We start from the raw sequence: 22,104 nt of genomic DNA on the forward strand, positions 1-22,104 counted from the left end.
TGTTACTGTCAATTTCCTCTTTTAGAGCTGTTAGCAGTTGCCTTATGTATTGAGGTGCTCCTATATTGAGTGCATATATATTTATAATTGTTATATCTTCTTGGATTGATCCCTTGATCATTATGTAGTGTCCTTCCTTGTCTCTTGTAACATTCTTTATTTTAAAGTCTATTTTATCTGATATGAGTATTGCTACTCCAACTTTCTTTTGATTTCCATTTGCATGGAATATCTTTTTCCATCCCCTCACTTTCAGTCTGTATGTGTCCCTAAGTCTGAAGTGGGTCTCTTGTAGACAGCCTATAGATGAGTCTTGTTTTTGTATCCATTCAGCAAACCTGTGTCTTTTGGTTCGAGCATTAATCCATTCACGTTTAAGGTAATTATCGATATGTATGTTCCTATGACCATTTTCTTAATTGTTTTGGGTTTGTTTTTGTAGGTCCTTTTCTTCTCTTGTGTTTCCCACTTAGAGAAGTTCCTTTCCCATTTGTTGTAGAGCTGGTTTGGTGGTGCTGAATTCTCTTAGCTTTTGCTTGTCTGTAAAGCTTTTGATTTTTCCATCAAATCTGAATGAGATCCTTGCCGGGTAGAGTCATCTTGGTTGTAGTTTCTTCCCTTTCATCACTTTAAGTATATCACGCCACTCCCTTCTGGCTTGTAAAGTTTCTGCTGAGAAATCAGCTGTTAACCTTATGGGAGTTCCCTTGTATGTTATTTGTCGTTTTTCCCTTGCTGCCTTCAATAATTTTTCTTTGTCTTTAATTTTTGCCAGTTTGATTACTATGTGTCTCGGTGTGTTTCTCCTTGGGTTTATCCTGTATGGGTCTCTCTGCACTTCCTGGACTTGGGTGGCTATTTCCTTTCCCATGTTAGGGAAGTTTTTGACTATAATCTCTTCAAATATTTTCTCAGGTCCTTTCTCTCTCTCTTCTCCTTCTGGGACCCCTATAATGCAAATGTTATGTTTAATGTTGTCCCAGAGGTCTCTTAGGCTGTCTTCATTTCTTTTCATTCTTTTTTCTTTATTCTTTTCTGCAGCAGTGAATTCCACCATTCTGTCTTCCAGGTCACTTATCCGTTCTTCTGCCTCAGTTCTTCTGCTATTGATTCCTTCTAGTGTAGTTTTCATTTCATTTATTATATTGTTCATCTCTATTTGTTTGTTCTTTAATTCTTCTAGGTCTTTGTTAAACATTTCTTACACCTTCTCGATCTTTGCCTCCATTCTTTTTCCGAGGTCCTGGATCATCTTCACTATCTATCATTATTCTGAATTCTTTTTCTGGAAAGTTACCTATCTCCACTTCATTTAGTTGTTTTTCTTGGGTTTTATCTTGTTCCTTCATCTGGTACATAGTCCTCTGCCTTTTCATCTTGTCTGTCTTTCTGTGAATATGGTTTTTGTTCCACAGGCTGCAGGATTGTAGTTCTTCTTGCTTCTGCTGTCTGCCCTCTTGGTGGATGGGGCTATCTAAGAGGCTTGTGCAAGTTCCCTGATGGGAGGGACTGGTGGTGGGTAGAGCTGACTGTTGCTCTTGTGGGCAGATCTCAGTAAAATTTTAATCCACTTGACTGCTGATGGGTGGGGCTGGGTTCCCTCCCTGTTGGTTGTTTGGCCTGAGGCGACCCAACACTGGAGCCTACCTGGGCTCTTTGGTGGGGCTAATGGCGGACTCAGGGAGGGCTCGTGCCAAGGAGTACTTCCCAGAACTTCTGCTGCCAGTGTCCTTGTTCCCACGGTGAGCCACAGCCATCCCCCGCCTCTGCAGGAGACCCTCCAACACTAGCAGGTACGTCTGGTTCAGTCTCCCCTGGGGTCACTGCTCCTTCCCCTGTGTTCCGATGCGCACACTACTTTGTGTGTGCCCTCCAAGGGTGGAGTCTCTGTTTCCCCCAGTCCTGTCGAAGTCCTGCAATCAAATCCCACTAGCCTTCAAAGTCTGATTCTCTAGGAATGCCTCCTTCTGTTGCCGGACCCCCAGGTTGGGAACCTGGCATGGGGCTCAGAACCTTCACTCCAGTGTGTGGACTTCTGTGGTATAAGTGTTCTCCAGTCTGTGAGTCACCCACCTACCCATTATGGGATTTGATTTTACTCTGATTGCACCACTCCTACCATCTCATTGTGGCTTCTCCTTTGTCTTTGGATGTGGGGTATCTTTTTTGGTGAGTTCCAGTGTCTTCCTGTCGATGATTGTCCAGCAGCTAGTTGTGATTCTGGTGTTCTCGCAAGAGGGAGTGAGAGCACGTACTTATACTCTGCCATCTTGGTTCCTAATCCTCACTTCCTTGATTAAATTTATTCTTAAGTATTTTATTCTTTTTGATGCAACTCTGATGGGATTGTTTTCTTAATTTCTCTTTCTAATAGTTCATTGTTGGTATATAGAAACACAACTGGTTTTTGTATGGTGATATTGTATTCTGCAACTTTACTGCTGCTTATTAGTTCTAACAGTTTTTTTTCTTTTTTGGTTTTTTTTTTGATGGATTCTTTAGTGTTTCCTATATATAAGATTATGTCATCTGCAAACAGAGACAGTTTTACTTCTTTTTTTCCCCCCAATTTGTATGCCTGTTATCTCTCCTTCTTGCATTATTGCTCTGGCTAGGACTTCAAAGGTTATGTTGAATAAGAGTGGTGAGAGTGGGCATCCTTGTCTTGTTTCTGATCTTAGAGGAAAAGATTTCAACTTTTTACCACTGAGTAATAATTAATAATATCATTAGCTGTGGGCTTGTCATATGGGCTTGCCTTTGTTATGTAGAGGTGAATTCCTTCTAAACCCAATTTGTTGAGAGTTTTTTTTTTTTTTTAATTTTTTGTTATGAAAGGATGTTGAACGATCCTGGTTTCTTTATTTGAAATATTGGGATAAAAGTAAAAATATCTATCTTAATGAAAGTGCCTGACACATGGTTTGTTTGTTCGTTTTCCGATTAACATGGTGTTTTGAGTATTTAGTGTCAAACAAGTCATAGGCACTGCATAAATAATTTGCAAATGAATAGGTAATCAACAAAGTATATTCCTGTTCTTTTGGTGAGTAGAATGTGTCTCAGGTGAGCTCGGAATATTTTTGGAAGCAAGAAGGCATTTGGTGGTCAGTCTTTTATGTATAAGACAAAATCCTAACTTCAGAATTCTGAAACCTCACCTTATGTTCATGTGGCAGAGACTGAATAGAAACAGGCATACCAGCAAGATATTATGGGTTTGATTCCAGACCACTGCAGTAAAATGAATATGGCAATAAAATGAGTTATCCAAATTTTTTGGTTTCCCAGTGCATGTAAAAGTTATGTTTACACTATACTGTAGTATATTAAGTGTGCAGTAGCATTATAATGAAAAAAACCAAGGTACATACCTTAATTAAAAATACCTTATTGCTAAAAAATGCTATCATCTGAGCCTTCAGCTAGGCAGAATGTTTTTGCAATAGTAACATGAAAGATCACTGATCACAGATCATCATAACAAATAAAATGATAATGAAAAAGTTTGAAATATTGTGAGAATTACCAAAATGTGGCACAGAAACACGAAGTGAGCAAATGCTGTTGGAAAAATGGCGCTGATAGACTTGCTCGATGCAGGGTTGCCATGACCCTCCAGTTTGTAAAAAACACAGTATCTGCAAAGCACAATAAAGCAAAGCACAATAAACTGAGATATGCCTGTATTCACTAAGCCTGTTTCATCTTCATCCAGGACAAACAGCTAGACTACATTCTTTCACTTACATATAGTCATATGACTGAACTCTGGCCCATAGAAGGAGGCTAGGAGTGATGGATGCCACTTGCATACATGGTAAAAACAATTCTCACTCATTTCTCCTTCCACCAGTTCAATTGGGAATTCCTAAGATTTGGAAGATAGCAAAACGCTGATATGAGAGGAGCTCAGTTCTTTGAATCATGGTATGGAACCAGAGCCCCTTCCTGCCCCTCACCTCCCTGCAAGTCCATATTGGACTATGGTGTGAGAAGTACACTAACACAGTGTTAAGTCACTGACGCATTGGTGGTGTTTGCTACTGCAGTTAGCTCCTCAGTGCATACAGTCTCTGGAATGCATATCCAGCCCTCCTACTCCTACATTCACTTTGTTCTCCAGCCAGAATGTCTTTTTACTATTCCCAAGATACGCTGTATTTTTCCAGCATCTAGCGTAGCACCCGTTACACCATAGACGCTCAATAAACGTCTGTTGATTGATTTCTGGGTCGAAGAATGAAACAGCAGCTTCCTATAAAATGCAAGCATGTTTTATGTTAGACCGATCTGATATTTCAGAGGAAATATACATTTGGGGGTGATTCTCTACTACAGGATTTAGTATACAGCTGTTAAACAGAGAGTTCAGCTTACCTGGAACATTAAATCTAATGTTAAATTTACACACAGCCTTTCAGGGAGGTTCCTACCATATACAAGGAAAATCCAGCCATATAGAATTCTAGATGTGTTAGAGCAGCTTTGCAGATGGGCTCCATCCAGGAGAGATGGTTCTAGGCCAGGATATATGACCTTGCAGTAAATTTTAGGGGCCCAGAGGTCTTCCCATCCATATTCAAGTGCTTAAAATAGAAACAGCCTATCTTTCCTCCACTTTTAGAAAGACTCACCTAGCTTTTCTTTCATGCTCTTGCACCTCTGATGAATTGTATGACTGATGTTGAAAATCCAGAGTATGACAACTACTTAGCTTTCTGCTGCTTACACAAAGTAGGTCAGAAAATGGAGGGGAAATGAATTATACTCTCGGTCAGAGGTTGTACAGAGAACTGTAGTTGCCCGGTGTTGTTTTCTTTCGTCCATCAAGTATGTTGGACATCTTGCCATCTTCTCGATGCTAGCCATCACAGTAATAATAGAAGGCATTTGCTGAGTGTTATGTGCTATAAGCCTTAGGTTAACTTGAGGTTAACATTCCCTTTACCCACCCATCAGCTGCTGCAACAAATGTGATGACTTCCTCCAGAGGTCACCCCTTCCCACATTTGGGATGGCCAATGACTGGCTGGTATGGGGCACAAAAACCTGGCCCTTTGCCTCAGAATGGGTTAAGTCTCTGGTGAGAGTTCTGCACCAGAGCCCCCCTGTGGATCAAGCTTTACCTGGGACCACAACCTTGCTGGTCTGCTGCCCCTTCCCTGTCTTGCCTCCCTCTCTTCCATTAGGTTTGGCCTAAGAGCACTCCCTCAATCATTCTTAAGCTTCCAAATCCCAGACTCAAGCTCTGATTTTAGGCAACTCAGCCTAGGATGTTTTTTCTTTTTTCTCAAGGTCACTTTATACTCTGCTCCAGAGATGTCAGTTCTACTCTTGTTTCTGTCCATGGTGACAGTATTCTCTTAGGCGCTCAGGCTTAGAATCTTGACATTGTCTTTACCTGCTCCTTCTCTGTCCCTGTCCAGTAAACACAGTGTGCTTCTTCTGTGCTCCTCTTTCATTTCTTACAACACAATATCATCAGGTTAGTGGATGGATTCCTAGTAAGTCTTTCTACCTCCAGAAGGACAGGCTTCACCAACCCATCATATCCATCAGCAACCGATTAGTCTTTCCACATGGGTTTCTATCATGTCCCTACCCTATTCCAGAACCTTGGGGGCCCCAGTTGCTTGTAAGATTAAGTTCAAGCTCTTTAGCAGATATTCAAGACCCTCCACAAAGTCTTATTCTGCTCATCTAAACTTACACCCTTTTATGCCTGTGTATGAACATTTCTTTCAGGCTGGGCCCATCTCCTAATTTTCTTCTGAAAATACTTGCATGTTTCAGGTTCCAAGCCTTTGGACATGGTCTTTGTATTCCTTTGGGCTCCTAATGCTCCACCTTTTCCTCAAAGTTCACCTCTTCAATGAAATCTCCCTTCCTCTTCTCTGAGCTCCTCTAGCACTAATGAATATCATTATCTTCATCATTTTCATCATCATCATCATCATCACCGTCATATTAAGAACCTATATATAATATGCCTGAAATTGTGACAAATGTTTTATGTGCATTTCCTTATTGAGTTCTTACTGAGTTCTTCACTGAGTTCTGAAACAACCCTGTGAGGTACTTAGTTTAGATAGTTTTGCCTATTTTATAGATCAGAAAACCTAAGTTCAAAGAGGTTAAGTGACCTGCCCAAAATCACATAGTAAGGGGTGTGGAGCCAGGTTTTGAAACCGCCATGACTCCAAAATGTGTGTACTTAACCACACTGCTATCCTATTGAGTTTGGTCTAACTTCTTCCTACTCATTTATCCTTTATTCATTTATTCATTGAAAATAGTGATTGAGTGCCAGGGACTGGACACTAGGGACTTAGTAGGGCCCTTGTCCTCACAGAGTTTTATCTAATTGTTTTCTTGAGCCCCTTTCCTAATTGCTGTCCCTCTCCCTAAGCTTCTCCCTCCCCACTAATCTCTCCAGGAGACGACTCTATCAAAATTTCGCCTGGGTTCTGTGTCATTTTGCCTATCATTTCCTGATGGTTCAGGTGCTGTGTTTAAAATGACATGTCCCTTGGCTTTCAGGACTGACTCATGCCATGCTTTTTAGTTATTTAGTGAGAAATGGTCTTGTCTCCCCAAGACCATATGATACTTTCTGAGAGCATTCCCATAGGTGCCTAGATTAGGTGATCCATAGGCTGGTAGACCTTTGGGAAGCTGAACACTTATTCCAGAGACATACCCAAGCCCAGGCAATTTTTTTGCAGGACCTCAGTAGCCCTTGGTGATGACAGATTTGCATCCCTAGAGCATAGATCTGCATCTTGAAAGCAACCAGAAGCCATTTGGAGCTTGGTCAGATGCGCAGAAGGTTGGAGATGGCAGGGACTTTTGAGATCACTGATTCCAACCCTCTCATTTTACAAAAGAGGAGAGTAATCAAACTGTGAAGCATTGTTTGGGGTTGGAAACAAGGAGTGTCTGTAACGACAAGATTCTGGAAGCCCAGTAGACCAGAACTTGTGGGCCTCGCTGAATGCTGAAGTTTGAGCCCCTGGGGACAGTCAATGCATTGTGTTGCTGCCAGTCTTGGTGTTTGTTAGTGGGCTGGGAGGTACTGCTCCCAACCAGGCTTCTGGCTCTTCTCAGCATCTTGACCTGCGCACTTGAGCACTGCCTTTCCCCAGGGGGGCAGCGTGTGTCAGGAAAGGCACTGAGTTCCAGGGACTCCGAGAGGACATGAGCCTGAGGAGTGTCTGTGTATGTTGAGGGGGGTGGGCTGTGCGGGGCTGGCTTCCAGAGCCAAAACCTCTACAGGCTCTCGCATGGATTGGCAGTGAATGTCTTTTGGTATAAAGACACCGTCCTTTCTTTCCAGTGATACTTTTGGCCTGGGGTTCTGTAGCCTCTCTGTACCAAAGACCCCAGACCCAGGTGTCTGGGATAAAATATTTTCCTGTTCAGTAGATTGTTCAGGCTATAGGAAGTGCCTGTCATCATTTCACGCAGTCCTTCTCATTTTTCAGAGGGGAAATAAAGGATGGCGGTAAGATGGCTTTAGGAAGAAATGAAAGTGTATCCAAGAACTAAGCTGATTCTTGCACTGTGCTTTATGTAGATTTTCTCGTTGGGTCCTCCCAACAACCCTGACTGGTAGCAGTTATTATGCCTATATTAGAGGTGGGAAAACTGAGGCCCAGAAAGCTAAGGCAATGTGCACAGGGTTATATTGCTAGTAGGTGGGAGAGCAGGAATTCTAGCCTAATTTTGACTTCAAATGCTCTCCTTTTTAATACCTGTAATACCTCCTAGTAGGAAATGTCTTCAGAGATCCCCTGAAAGGATGAGTCAGTGAAATCTCTATTATGTGATATTTTGAGAAACAGATACTTCGTTACCACTGCTTCCAATAAACAGCCAAGAATTGAAGTAGAGTGCACGGGATTTGGAATCCGTTGACCTGGTTTTAAGTTCCAGCATTGTCATTTACTTAGTCACTTAACCTTTCTGAGTCTCTATTTCCTCATTTGTATGACAAAGATAAAATACCTTTGTCAAAGGGTCATTGCGAGAATTAAATGAAATATCTCAAGAGAAAGTGTTTTTTATAAAGCACTACACAAATGTTAGTTCCTTAAATGCCACAGCGACTTAGGGTGGCACTCTCCCGAGAAATCAGTTATTGAGCCCAAGTGTGTGCCAAAGGCTTGATCCCCGACCTCAAGAAGCTTATAGTTTTGGGGGGGGACGAGAGGCAATGAAAATCAGAGGGTATAGGCCAAATTGTGCTGCAGTGATATAAAAGTAGTAAAGAATCAGAGAAAGGAAATATCACTGTAGGGCAAGGTAGATGAGAAGGCTTTATATAGGAGGCTGGATTTGAACTTTACAGGGTCTGACGAAGAAGACTGTTTGAGGTGAGAGGAGATTTGCAAGAAGTCCATAGCTTTAATTACAATTCGAAAAGATCTCTTTGTAAGTTGCAGTCCTCTGGGACCCAGTTGTTAGGCATAGAGCAGCAGTTCTCAAAGTGTGGTCCTGGGAACCCTGGGGAATGCCCACAACCCTATCAGGGGATTAATGAATATATTTTCTGATAATAATAAATGTTATTTGCCCTTTTTTATTCTCATTCTCTCACAAGTGTACAGTAGAGTTTTCTAGAAGCTACGTGACATATGTGATGTCATAACGATTAAATGCAGATGTTGATATGAGAATCCAACTGTCTTCCATTAAGTCGGATATTAAGGAGCTTTGCAAAAAATGTAAAAAAAAAAGCCACGCTTTCTCACTAAATTGTTTTTGTTTGGGAAACTGTAGTTGTTTTTCATAAAATTATGGTATTTATGTTTTATTATTGTTATTTTAAAATAAATGAATAAATATTGTAAAATTTTATCAGATGCAGTTTCTAATACAGTACAGACTGATGGATATAACATATGAATTAAATCTCTTAGGGTCCACAATAATTTTTAAAAGTATCAAGGGGGTCCTGTGTTAAAGACATGGTATTCCAGTGTGAAGACACAGTTAATTAAGGTCTCATACTTTTATTATGCGTTGGTGCCAACACACCTATGTTTGGAGATTTTAAAATATTAATGCCCAGTGTTGGCCAGTATGCAGTGAAACTGGTGCTCCCAGGTACTGTTAGTGGAAGTGCAGATTGACCAGAATATTTATGTCATGCAGAATATTTTGTAACAATTACCATATTAATGATAATTTTTACCCTTTGAACTAATAATTACATTAACATGGATGTACTTTAAGGAAACAAAGACGCATACAAAATTTATGTAGAAGAGTACACACTACAGTTATTTACTATAAAAATTTGGCCAGAAACCAACCATCTGACCGAGAAGGCAGTTAAAGTAAATTATGATACATTTATACACTGGGATGCTGTAAGGCTTTTAAAATGATTTTGGAAGAATATTAAACAACCTGGTGAGATGCTTAAAATATTATGTTAAGTGAAAAAGTAGGACACCAAACTGTATGCAGAGAACAACCCCCAATTTTGTAAAACATACACATGCACACAGATTAGAGAAAAAAAAAAGTACCAAAATGTTAAGTGGATTTTTCTCTGCATAGCGTGGCTATAATTGATGTCTATGTTGCACATGATACTTTTCTATACTTTATGATATTTCTACCATAAGTTTTCAGTCCTTTTATTTTTTAAAAAGACCCCAGAGTGTGACATTTATTTTCTCTAAGGCCATGGGCACCAGTCTACTGAGCCAATCCATGGCACCAGGGCTTCAGATGAGTGCTGCCTCAGGTCTCAGAGGGGCATTTCTCTCAGTGCCAAATGATGGTTTAAGAAATACTCTGTGACTTGAGAACAAACCCAACTTCTAGCTAATTGCTTCTTCTTCTTACTTAGCCTTTCAAAGGAAAGCTTTAAAAAACTGGGATTGGTTTTCATGCCCTATAGCTCTGGTCTGTTGTCAAGGGCATTTGGAGTGTAGAATGTGGTGTCCAAGAGGGCAATTGTTTAAATAATGTTGTGTAGCCGGCATGGTGCAGGGAGCATAGCAATCAACATATGATTCTTTTAGAGGAAGAGGTAAATGAGATTTCAGATTTCTGGGCCCATAAGGAGATGGAGTGGCTGTGGTATAAGAGCTTCAAATGGGAGACCTGCAATTCACTCCTGGGTATCTGGGAATTTCCAATTCTTTCTTGGGCTGGAAGGTGTCAGGTGTTGGAATACTTTAGTCTTCTTTCTTCCCCGAATGACCGGTAAGATAACTGATAGAACCAGCTCTGCCTGAAGGACATCTGCTTTGTTGTTAGTCTCTCCCAGGAGAACCTTTCCCAAGCAGAAGGGAATCTGAGTGTGACTATTTAGTCCCTGGGACACATTTGCTCAGCCTGAGTATCCAAACGGCATGGCATTATGCAGCATGCATTAGGGCCTAAGAGAGATACACAAGGTAGTTCCTTGACCTCAGAGGACTTAGTCTGTCTGGAAAAAGAAGCCTCATGCACAAAAAGTTAAATAATGACATAAAACAACAGCAGAAGAGAAGAGATGTATATCCCCAGAGAGCGGGTACAATGCTCCCTGAGAGTGACACAGATGCTGAGCGCTAGGAAACCAGAGGCAGGAAAGATGAGAGGCTTCTTGGAGGAGGATAGAAGCTGGAGAAGCCACTCTCTTTTCTACAGGGCTGGTTGCTCAGGGGAGAAATAGACTTGCTTTAACGGATAAATTAATTAATGCTTTGAGTGCCTACCACATGCAAGGTATTATGTTTATCTCAGAGAAGAGAAAGATTTACAAATAAATGGGGCACAGAGTTTAGCTTCTCTAGGGTAGCGGGATGGTCTGAAGGCTCTCCATCAGTTTACATCTCTCCATTAGGCAGCTACGCACTTTATCCTGGGGGTTTCTGGATGTGCACAGATATAATTCTGGCATGTCATAGGGACCCAACTGGCTGCATGTAATTTTGAAGGGAAATGGTAAACGTCTACTCCCCAGATAGAGATGCCTTGCTAAAACTGTCCAGAACCTTCTAGTTCGTGCCTCATTATTTTTTTCCCCAGGAAAACTTACTGAACAAAGTGAAGTGTGTTTTCCCTAGACTTTAATTTGTTAGTATTGGCCACCTCCTGGAGGCTATCTCTGATTATACGTGGCAACCCCTCCATCTTCCCGTGTACCTTTTGGTAGCTGACGGCTGATCTGGTGGGGATGGGATGGCTTTAACCTGCCCACTGGTGGTTATGTAACTATAACTCACCTCCTGTTTGCCCAGAGATGTATGGGACACTTTCTCCTCCAATGATCACATTATTGTTCTACCATGGGGTCTCCCAACAACCAGCAGTGAAGTGAACTGCGTGGCATTAGGGCCATTTAAGCTTCACAGTTATCCTATGAAGGCGATATTTATATTTCCATTGAGCAGATATGACACAGGAGACTTATGTAATTAGCCTAAGGTTACACAGGCTGGATTTGAAACCAAATCTGCTTGACTCTGAAACAAATCCTCTTATGGTTATGTTGGGTTGTCTTTTTGAATGCAAATGCTTATCTGTAATAGAGTTCCTCTACAGATGTGTTAATTTACTGATCTGCCTCATAACTGCACAGTAACAAATCATTTTATTGTGATTATTTTTAACTGCATGAGTGGACACATGGCTATATTTTGGTTTTGAAAACATTGCAACATTACAAATAAACTCAAGTTCTTATAGCCAACCCACCCCACCCCGGGCCCCTACTCAGAGGTAACTTCTATTACCATGTATTTGCGTTTTCCTCTAGAAATTTTAAAATGGACTAGTGTATACACTTAAAAACCTAATGGAAATATATTGTTTTGTTTTGTTTGGGTATACTGTTTGTATCTTTGATGCATTATTATTCAGTAGCCTTTTTCATTTAGTAATGTCTTAGAGACTTTTCTAGGTCAATAATCTTGATATCTACCTGATTCTTTAATGCTGTTGTATAGTGTGTGTGTATGTGTGTGTGTCTGTGTTGTGTAAAATACACTATATTCATGTGAACAGAGGTGCAGTGAATTATAGGCTGTCACATCTTCTCAGGGTCTGCTCGTGCTCTTTCCTCCCTTCCCCAGTATGACACAAACAGGCCTCTTTGCTGATAGGGTTGAAATCTTTTATCATTTTAAGTCCTCAAAATAACAACCCAGCAGTCCTATTATCTTCACTGAGATTCTTCAGTGAGAAATGAAGTGTTCACACTTGAATGAACACAAAGAAAGACCAAGGATCTGAATGTTTGGGCCAACCCCACACACGCCAACCTTCCCTCCTAGGTCTGAACTGGAATGGTGCTGCTGGTGGGTCTACATTTTATTTGATATAAACCATGAATTCTGCATGATCTGGTCTCCAGAGTCAGTTTACCTTCAATTTTCTGCACTTGGACCCCGTGATGGCTCTCATTCAGATAGCTGGGGCAGGAGAACATTAATTATTCTGTATCACTGTGTCTCTCTTTGTGAGACTAGAGAATGCGGCGGTGGAGTCAGATGACACAAAGAGCTCACAGAGAGCTGTGTGAGCTTCTGCCTGGGCATCAGCCTGCCTGTGGTTTTTCTGAAGCAGAGGGTGGGGCCGCTATCCACTTGGAGAGTGAAGCTATTGAAGTCACTCGTTTTTGGCTTGGAGTCTGAAATTAGTTTTCTGGCTGGTTATTTGCGGTCAGGTTGGGCTTCTGCCATTGCAGAGATACAAATTAACGTGGCCTTAGGCGCTGGCCTTAAGATGGGGAGTGGAACAGGCCAGAGGGGAGCATCAGTGGTTTCCCCATTTGGATCATAAAGACTCTCTGGGCAGCCATGGGTCTGGAGCTATGCTGTGGAAACTCCTGACCTGCCCTTGGAGGGGGCTGTGGTCCACCACACACTGGAGCCCCTTGTTGCCTCTGGTCTTTTGATTGTTGACTATTCTTGGTGTAGCTCAGGGGAACTTGGTGTAGCTCAGGGGGAAAGGCTGGTGGAGGCTTTCCAGGGCCTGGCACTTGGAAGCTTGGTTCTGCCTTTTGATTCCCCAGGCAGCTGGGCCATATTGTACTTTCATGGCAGCAATGGGACACTGTGGCCAAAGAGTCCTTAATGATTAATTGGGCGTCCCTGTGCCTCACCCCCTAAGCGTAAGGAGTTTATAAATCAAGGGAAAAAACCCAACGTGATTGTCCTTGAGAAAAATACAATCTGGAGTAGTCATAAAAATGACAGCCACACACATTTATGGCACAGGGGTTTATCGGATGCTAGACTATGTTTCTCACTATTCTCTATGTAGTCCTCCCAACAACGGCCCTATTGTTCAGAGAAGTGAAGAGCTCACATGGCTAGTTCGTCCAGCACTGGGTATAGTTGTCTTTGCCCTGCTCACATCTTCCTTGTTTTCTCTACTTAGTGCTCTGCACTTTCAGCAATTCAAAAGAGATTTCATTTGTTGTTTTCTTTTAAGGAGCTTTTAGTCATTGCTGAAAAGAAAAAAAGCACACAGGTGTATTCAGAGAATAAATAGGGAACTCCTAACGCTGTTGATACAAATGCAGAGGAGGGTGTGGGCTGAAGTTGTAGGAAAAGTCTCCAAGATGTAATTAGTACTAGAGCTGGGAGTCAAAAAGGAGGAAATCTGGACACTTGCCAGCCGTAAGCTCATTGGGAGAGTGGAAGATGGGAGGTAAAGGGGGCAAAGGCCTGAGAAGGCCTGAGTGCCAGGCTTAGGCAGACACTTTGACCTGATGGCAGCCAGGCAGGGAAGCGTGAGTTAGGGTATCAGAGACCTTGGCCAGAATCTTGGGAAGCTGTCTTAGAGACAAAAGCGGGATGGGAGCCTGGCTGGTGGTGGGGATGGTAGGGGTTGATATTGTAGTCTGCTAGAGCAGCGGTGGCCACCCGATTATGCACTGCCTGCTTTTGTAAATACGGTTTTATTGTAACACAGCACACCCATTCATCAGTGTATCCTGCTTGGCTTTTTCTGAGCTACAAAGGCAGAGTTGAGTAGTTGTGATAGAGATTGGCAAAACCTAAACTATTTACTCTCTGGCCCTTTTACAGAAAACAGTTTGCACTTTGCTTGCCTGAGCTTTGTACCTCCTCGTAAGTGTCCCTCACTGGGGAGGGAGGAGGGGTAAGCCCAGTGCCTGGCACATGGTAGATGCCATAACAGAGAACACATAGAGATGTGTTAAGAAATGAGCAAAACAAAAATAAAATTGCTAACAGGAAAAGGAACTCTCAGGACTGAGGTTGTTTGCTAATTTTAGATAATATCACAGAGAAGGGAGTCCACTGAGAAGATGAAAGACTGATAAGAGAATCAAAGAGTAAAAGACTTGAAATTTCCCAGTTCCTTCTCAGGGGCGAGGCTTGGAGAGGGAAGGCGGAGGGGGGCTGAGGAGCACAGGTGGCAAACAAGGGGAAGGCAGCTGGTGGGATTAGGAAAGCAGTGTGCCCGCCCTGATCCTGAACATCTGGTGGCTGGTGAGAACTGGCAGAGTGCCCTCTGGAGCCCTCTCACCTCTGGCAGGAATGTGGCTTTGGGGATGCAGCGAGGGCGGGTGGTGTTGAGATCCAGCTCAGCTCTACCAGGAAGCCAACTTGGCTGCATTGGCTAAAAGTTTTTCTTTTCTGTTCTTTTAGTTTTAAAATAGCAACCCATATGCTTGTTGCCACCATCCGCTCCCGCAGAAGCTCACTAGAGGAGTGGGAGCTTGCTGGGTGGATGAAAGTATAGCATATTCACAACTCAACCCTGGAAATTGTCGTTGAGAGACTGGCTTTGGGTAACTACCAGGGTTATGGGAAGTTAGGCTGAGGGGGTCCTCCTGGAAGGTACTGGCCCACACGGAAGTCTTCTGGAGGCCTATCAGGATGGGACAGGAGCTCTGAAGAGTCGAAGGGCTCAGACTAGGAGTGCTGGGAGGCTGAAGAGGATGGACATCTAGTCTACCTGTCAGCATCGGGTACCTGGCGAGGAGTGTGAGCAGTTGGCAGCTGGGAGGCCCAGCCCGACAGCAAGCGGGTCCTTGGGCGGGCAGTGGAGCCATGGAGCAGGTGACCTACAGTGATGTGAATGGGAAAACCAGAGACGGCCCTCATGAAGCCAGGACTCAGGGCCCCAGCTGCTAATTGGGTTCAGATGCTCTGGAATTCAGCATTCCAGAGACAGAGATAGCTGGGACGAGACAGGTCCGGAGCTATGGACTCAGGCCCTGGCAATAAAGAAGGACCCCATTTCTGGAGCTGGGGACTAAGGGAGTGTCTCTTTGAAGCCCTCCTTAGAGAAAAATTTGTTTAATACCAGCAAAGAAGTTATGCATGGAGTATGAGTGGTAATTGCACATCAAGATGTCTCTCCAGAAAAAACTTTTCTTTACAGATGCACAAGAAGCCACTTGTAAAAATGGCAATTGAAACATTTATCATAGCAAATTTTAAAGGAAAAAGACAAAAATATTTATCAGGGGTTGAAAGGATAAATAGACAGTGGTTTATTGGTAAGCTGCGATGCTCTACAGCAGTTAAAATGAATGAATTACGGCTAGGTGTGTCAACATGGATAAAATCCCCCAAACTGAATGTTGGACAAAATAAGCAAGCTGCAGAATGTATATCCTGTATGATAACATTTATGTGAATCTAAAAACACTCCAAAAGATGATCAAGCGTTTGTGTTCATACGCAACATATAAATCTAGTGGTGGGTATATGATTGGCTTCTTGTATTTTTCTGTGTTCTGGAAATAGTTCGTAACGAAAGACGAAGAGCAAGAGAGAGGGAGATACAAACATGTGCACGTGCGCGCGCGCACACACACACACACACACACACACACACACACACACAGCAGTGGAATAACCTTCTGGAACTGGAGGAATCTGAGCCCAGAACAGAAGCTGGGAGCCCTGTGGCTGGGCACTTCTCACGTGCTGCCTGCCAGGCTAGCTGTGTGTTCTGAGCCATTCCAAATGGTAACTGGCATAGTGCCCGGCCTATGGCAGGTGCCCCATGCATGTGTGTGATGTCCCCAGCTTTCAGGACATTTCAGCGTTAGGAGCTTAGTGTCAAGATTTGGGCAACTAGCTTTAAGTTAGGGGAAATGAGCCTGCTTCCTCTAAGAGACCCCGCCGGCAGATGTCTGGAGTCACAAGGTGGAGGATGGTCTGCTTTCCTGTCAAAGCGACTTCTGCAGGCACAGCTGGCTCTGGCAATGGTGCTGAGGCCTGTCTGCCAGCTGCCCCTCACCCCAGGTGAAGGGGGCCCACAGAACTCTGTGGTCAACGCGGTGTGTGGCCTCCATGCTGGGAAGGGCAGAGTCCAGGCCTCCTTTGGTCCCAGGGCTCAGTGGCTCCTTGAGGTGTCCTCACCGAGTGAGACTTGTTTCTGTTTGCCTGAGTGAGCAGCAGCTGCCCGAGGAACAGAGGAGGCTGAGCCGTGGCGTATCCTTTGCTGGGAAGCCCCTACCCTGTGCAGCCACTTTTGGAAAACAGCAAAGTCAGTGGGAATCGGTTGTGCGGCTTGCAGAAAGAGAGACTATGCATCATGCTAAGTACACTGCCTCTGATGAGGGTTATTTGGATGCTGGAAGGAAGTTTGTTGTGACACCAGTCATGCAGGGAGCCCTGAGAATTTAGCTCTTATAAGTAAGATGTTGGCTATATATAGCATGAGGAAAAGTTGCTATTTGGAAACAACTTAGCGCTGTGCTGGTGGGATAATAAGATTTCAAGTCCAGAAGGGGCCTTATGATTATCTGAGTTAAACCTGTTGTGTTGATGATAGAATGGGGCTTGACAAAGATTCTCTTCTTGACCAAGCTCTAGTCAGGATACTCCGAGCTCTTTTTTAACTAGGCCCTGTCCTTGGATATGTCCTCAAGAGCCCATTTTTAGCAACAGTCCCGCTAAGTGAGTTTAGCCAGGATCCTCCCACCCCCTTGCAATAATCTCATCATACTCAATATCTGATCAAATTCCTCATCCTCCACCATCCCCCAGGTGATGTCTGATCACCCTGACCTGCCTTCAGTGAGAATCCTGTCAGGTCGGCTTAGCAAAGAATTGCCCTACCTTCTTAGTAGTGTTCTATCCACTGACTCCCACCCTTCTCTTTGGCTATAAATTCCCACTTTTTCCTTGTTGTGTTTGGAGTGGAGTCCAATCTCCCTCCTCTACTTCAAAACCTCACTGCTGTGGTCCTTGTACCTATTGCAATAGTCCTGAATGAAGTCTGCCTTTCCATTTTAACAAGCGCCAGAATAATTCTTTCTTTAGCAGGCTTAGAGAATTGACCTTTCCAGGGTAACACTTTGAGTACATTTCAGAATCACTCTAGACTCTAGATTTCCAGATTCCAAGTTCAATTTTCTTTTCCCACCTGGTGCCATCTTTATGCCTTCAAGAGTGTAGACTCAAGAAGCAATTTGTTCTATAAAATATTTTATTTGTATTAAGAAAAATATACTGCTGACAGTCTGTAGAGATTATAGTGTGTCTTCTCCCCTGCCCTGGGTAGGATAGGAGGTCAGATTGATTGGTCATTTCACCTTAATTCTAGTGTCATTTAACTTAATTCTCGATCTTTCCCTGGTACCAGATGGCACTAAAAGACCTTGCCATTCTGCAAGTTGTATCTGAAGTACTGAAATATCAGGTGTGTTTTCTAGGTGTGGCTCCCTGTTGAGCTGCCACTAAACGTTAGCAGTTGGTCAAGACCTTGTGAGTGGGTTTGGACAGGTTCAATCATTCATTCATTCTTGCAAATAAAGACAAAGCAAAACAATACAAACATTAATACATTCAGTACTTGCTTTGTACCAGGCACGGTGCAAGGCATTGGGTTGTTATAAGAAATGGCTTTTGCCCTTAGGAAGGTATAGTCAAGGACGAAGTCTCAGGATAAAAATAGCATGATCACAACAATAGGATAAATGCTAAAATAGAAATATGTACAAGGTGGTATGAGAACACAAAGGAAATGGTGATTAATTTCCCAGTGAGAAAGTTGGAAGGAGAGTGATATTGGAGTTGATTGTGAAGATTGCAGAGAAGTTTACCAAGTAGAGGAAACAGAGGCTGGAGATAGTTCAGGCAGAAGGGAATGATGTGCCAGAAATGGAGGCCACAAAAATGTAGGACATTCAGGGAAGTTGAATGAGGCTGGACAGCAAGGGGCAGAGGAGCAAGTGGCTGGAAATAGATCTAGTAAGGGAAGTTGTAACCAGATTTTACAAGACTAAGCTTGGAAGAAAGAACTTTACTGTGTGCAGGCAGTGGGTAATTACTACCACAGAGTGAGGTGGACAGATCTGTGTGGTTGATATACAACCTAATGACAGCATGGAGATTGGTGGGAGGGGGAGAAGGTTGAAGAAGAGCATCCAATTGGGGAATCGTTGCAAAAATGATGATGTGTGAGCCACAGCATTGGAATGAGAATGGGAAGATCGAGGGTCTAAGTTATGTAGGAGATCGAATCATTACGACTTGGGGACTGAGCTGGGTTCGAGAGATAAAGGCAAGGATTTCTCCGATTGGCGTTGAGTCCTAGTGCCTAAGGTAGAGAGGAGACAGAAGATAAGAAGTCAGTTTGCGGAGGGGGAGGTGCTGAGTATTAAAGTTAGCATAACCGTGTGGGGCCTGTAGCCTAGGGAGGGATTAGAAATACTGATTTTTTTTTTTTTTTTCAATAAACAGGCCAAGCACACATGATGTGTAAGACCTGGTTCTGTACAGTTTGGGGAAAGGGGAAGTCATTGTCCTTTGTATTTTCATTTATTTTTTGACATCTCAGAACGCCTACATCCTGTTAGGAGGTTTCCCGTGTGTTGTATTTTTGCATGCTCAGAAATGCCTTGTGAGATTAAATGAGCCCCATTTTTCCAAATAAGAAATTTGAGGCTCCAGCAGGTGAAGTAACCTGCACTTGGTCATGTGACCAGGGAGCTGCCCATCTAGGAATTAACCAGAGATTTTACTGTGCCCCGAGTTCATGTTCTTTCCTCTCCCCATAGCGTTCTCTGATGTTCCGTGTCCTTGAGGAGCTTACATTGTGGTTGGAGAAACAGAACATAAGGAAACTAATATCATGACAATATGGGGAAATGAAAGGGGCATGTACAGTGTGTGCCTTGGGTGTACAACAGATGGGGAACTTTGTTCTGGTGCAGAGGAGAAATGAGTGGCAACCAGGGAGAGGGCCAGTAAAGCCTTAACCAGAGGTAAGGGTGGGTATTTAAGCCGGGCCTGGGACATGGAATTTGCCAGGTTGGATGGGGATGGAGACAGTTCTTAAAGGTCATCACAGAGCTTGGCTGCCAGACTTATAAAGCTAAGCTGTGGGCCAAGGCAGAAGCAGATTAGAGTTAGAAGGTGGGTAAAGGATCAAGCAAAGATAGGGGCAGGTAGTTACTAGGGGGACACAGGACTAGCATCGGAATGCAGGCACCCGTGAGGTCACTTCACCGTAGAGAGAATGAATGGGCCTCTGTGGCCTTCTAAAGCTCCAGTGGGAGAGGTTTCCTGAGTCTAGCCAAGGAAGGCGATGGCAGAAAGGGGGTGAGAACCTGAAGATACTGGTGGTCTGAAAAGGGAGGGAGGTGTCTGGGATGAGAGTGGGGAAGCAAGGCGGGAGCAGCAGGGGTTTCGGCTACTTGAATCCATTGTCGGGTACTCGCTCTCCCTTCTCCTCTGTGCAAAGGCGGGATGCAGAGGAAGGAGCCCGTGGCTTGGTTGGCCCGCCTTTGTTCTCTGAGCCCTGACTCGTGGTCTTGGTATAAGGTCAGAGCCCTGGAAATTAGGCCCAAAGGAGGGGCGGGCGGCCAGCAGCAGGATCGTTGGGATGATGAGCTATCGACAGCAGTTCAGTGTCGCTGGCTCTTCCCCCTGACACACCATCGCTCCCATGTAAAGCCTCAGACTCTGCCGGGTGCGGCCAGATTTGGCCCTTGGACCCCACAGCTCCTGGATACAGTGCTTCCTGCCCTTCTGAGGGTCCCTTGGCTTCAGGCTCAGTGGAGGGGCGTGAAGTTGGTTGTACCCAGCGACCTCAGGAGAAGGTCCCTGCAATGCCCCGCGGGGACAGAGGGCTGATTGTGGCAGGTGGCCCAGCTCCCCGGCAGCTCCTGTCACTCACAGCCACACAGAGGGAAGGAAAGTAGGTCTCTGAGAAAGGTTGGGAGCAAAGGGGAGCGAGCTTAGGTAGTAGGCAGATGCATCAGTCTAATTGCTCTTCTAAAATTAATGGGGCCTTTTATCTCTGAAGAACAAACACCTTTAAGCACTCGTGTGATTTGGGAACAAAGATGCAGGTCGGGGTAGAGCTGGGCTCCCCTTGAAACACAATCCCCCATTTGGTAAAACAATCTCTCCCTTTCTTTCTTTCTCTCCTACCTGCAGATCGACAGATTACGGCACCACCTATGAAAAGCTCAATGACAAAGTGGGCTTGAAGACTGTCCTCAGTTACCTCTACGTCAATCCCACCAACAAAAAGAAGGTGAGAGGGGGTGGTCAATGGGTCCTGAGCATTCCCTGTGGAGTGGCAGGGCTGCCAAGGCCTAGGAGTTAAGGAAAAAACCAGTAGCCGTGGGGTCACTTACAGAATGCCTATTTTATATGCCAAGAACACCACAGACATTGTAATTCTAACAACTGCCTTGAGATAGTAGTAGCAATAATAATAATAATAACAACAACAATAACAATAATAAAACTATGTAACTACGTAAGGGGTTCCTCTCTGCCAAGGATGGCGGTGTGTGCTTTACATACCTTATCTCATTTATCCTCACAATGAATCTCTGGGGTAGAAATGACTACTGTCCCCATTTTACAGATGAAGAAACTGAAGCTCAGAGAGATTAAGTAACTTTCTAGCCTAATGCCAGACAGTAACAGGTAACATGGTGAGTAACAGATCTGGGGTTTGAAAATGGGTCTGCTTGACTCCAGAGTCGAGTCCTCCTATAGCCTCCTTTTGGCTGCTCTGTTTTCAGAGAGCTAGCTCCTTGTAAAGAGGGAGTCGGTTTCCTCCAAGGGAAGGATAGGCAGCCCCTGGATTCTTCCACTTGCTCCAGAGCTCCTTCTGAGGCCCAGGGGAGCACATTGGCTATGCTGGCCTCTTCTTTTCTGTCTTTCCTCTTCACTTAACAGCCAGGACATGGGTGAAATCATATAAGGTCAGACTTTGGTCACGGAGACCTCCTGGGAGGAGGGGGCCTGGGACGATGGATGGTTTTAGAAAATAAATGCTGTTTGATATATTGGCCTTAAGGAGAGATGATCTTTCCCCAGCTAGGAAGGCACTCCTGTTTAGAAACTTAGGCAGGCCTGGCCTCAGTAAACACACCACGAATATCAAAGGCCATTTCACGGTTTCTAAAGGGCTGAAAATGGCATTCCCCAGCTCTCCCCGTGTCATCTTGCATTCCCCAGTGGTTTTGCAAACCCTTTCTTTAGCAAGGTAGGTGCAGGGGTGATCTTCAACCCATTGTGCAGCTGTCGCTGATCTCTGATTCCAACCTGGTGGGGCCCACGCTGTGGCTTAGAACAGCTGTTGGTGCTACTCAAAGCAGAGCAACTTGGACTTAAACCCTTAGCATCGTAACTCACAGCCACCCCTTCTCCCCACTCCCACCTAACTGTTCCCCGCAAGGGAGGAAGCAGAATTGGTGACTCCTGGTTCAGTATATTGGCAACTGATGCTCAAAGATTCAGCAGCTGCAGGGGTCCCCACACATGGGACTGTGCCCACCAGCCAGGTACCAAAACTCTGATAACCAGGATGGCCGTTTAGGTGCCTGTTCCTGGTTTTAGCTGAGTAGTTTCTCTTTTCTTTGTCCCAAAGGGTTGTCATTTTCCCATTTTTCAATATTGTTATTTGAATTACTGAATGTTAGAGCTGGAAGGGATCATCGATTTCATCTATACGAGCAGTTATTTGTAGCTTTTGAACTGCAGTCTTCTGCCAATGTGATTAAAGCTCTGGACCTGCCCTCTGGACACATGCCCCCAAACGTAAAATTTTGCAAACAATTTTTAGGTGTTTAGGAACACCTTGAATCCCCCCTCTGGACCCAAGATGTCCACGGAGTCTTGGTTGAGAATCTTGCATCTA

At 44.0% G+C, this 22,104-nt stretch overlaps 1 protein-coding gene across 4 annotated transcripts in view; it reads left to right on the forward strand.

Annotated features, from left to right (window-relative positions):
- The window catches only part of SORCS3 (sortilin related VPS10 domain containing receptor 3), a 584,946-nt gene that overhangs the window by 238,605 nt on the left and 324,237 nt on the right, over positions 1 to 22,104 (forward strand). For all 4 annotated transcript variants that reach the window (XM_082408251.1, XM_082408252.1, XM_082408253.1 and 1 more), the window contains exon 3: positions 20,385 to 20,484. In XM_082408251.1, coding sequence (XP_082264377.1) covers positions 20,385 to 20,484 — 100 coding nt within the window. The remainder of the gene's footprint in view (positions 1 to 20,384; positions 20,485 to 22,104) is intronic.

The sequence above is a fragment of the Balaenoptera borealis genome, assembly GCF_965194805.1.
Source record: "Balaenoptera borealis genome assembly, chromosome: 10".
Lineage (NCBI taxonomy): Eukaryota > Metazoa > Chordata > Mammalia > Artiodactyla > Balaenopteridae > Balaenoptera > Balaenoptera borealis.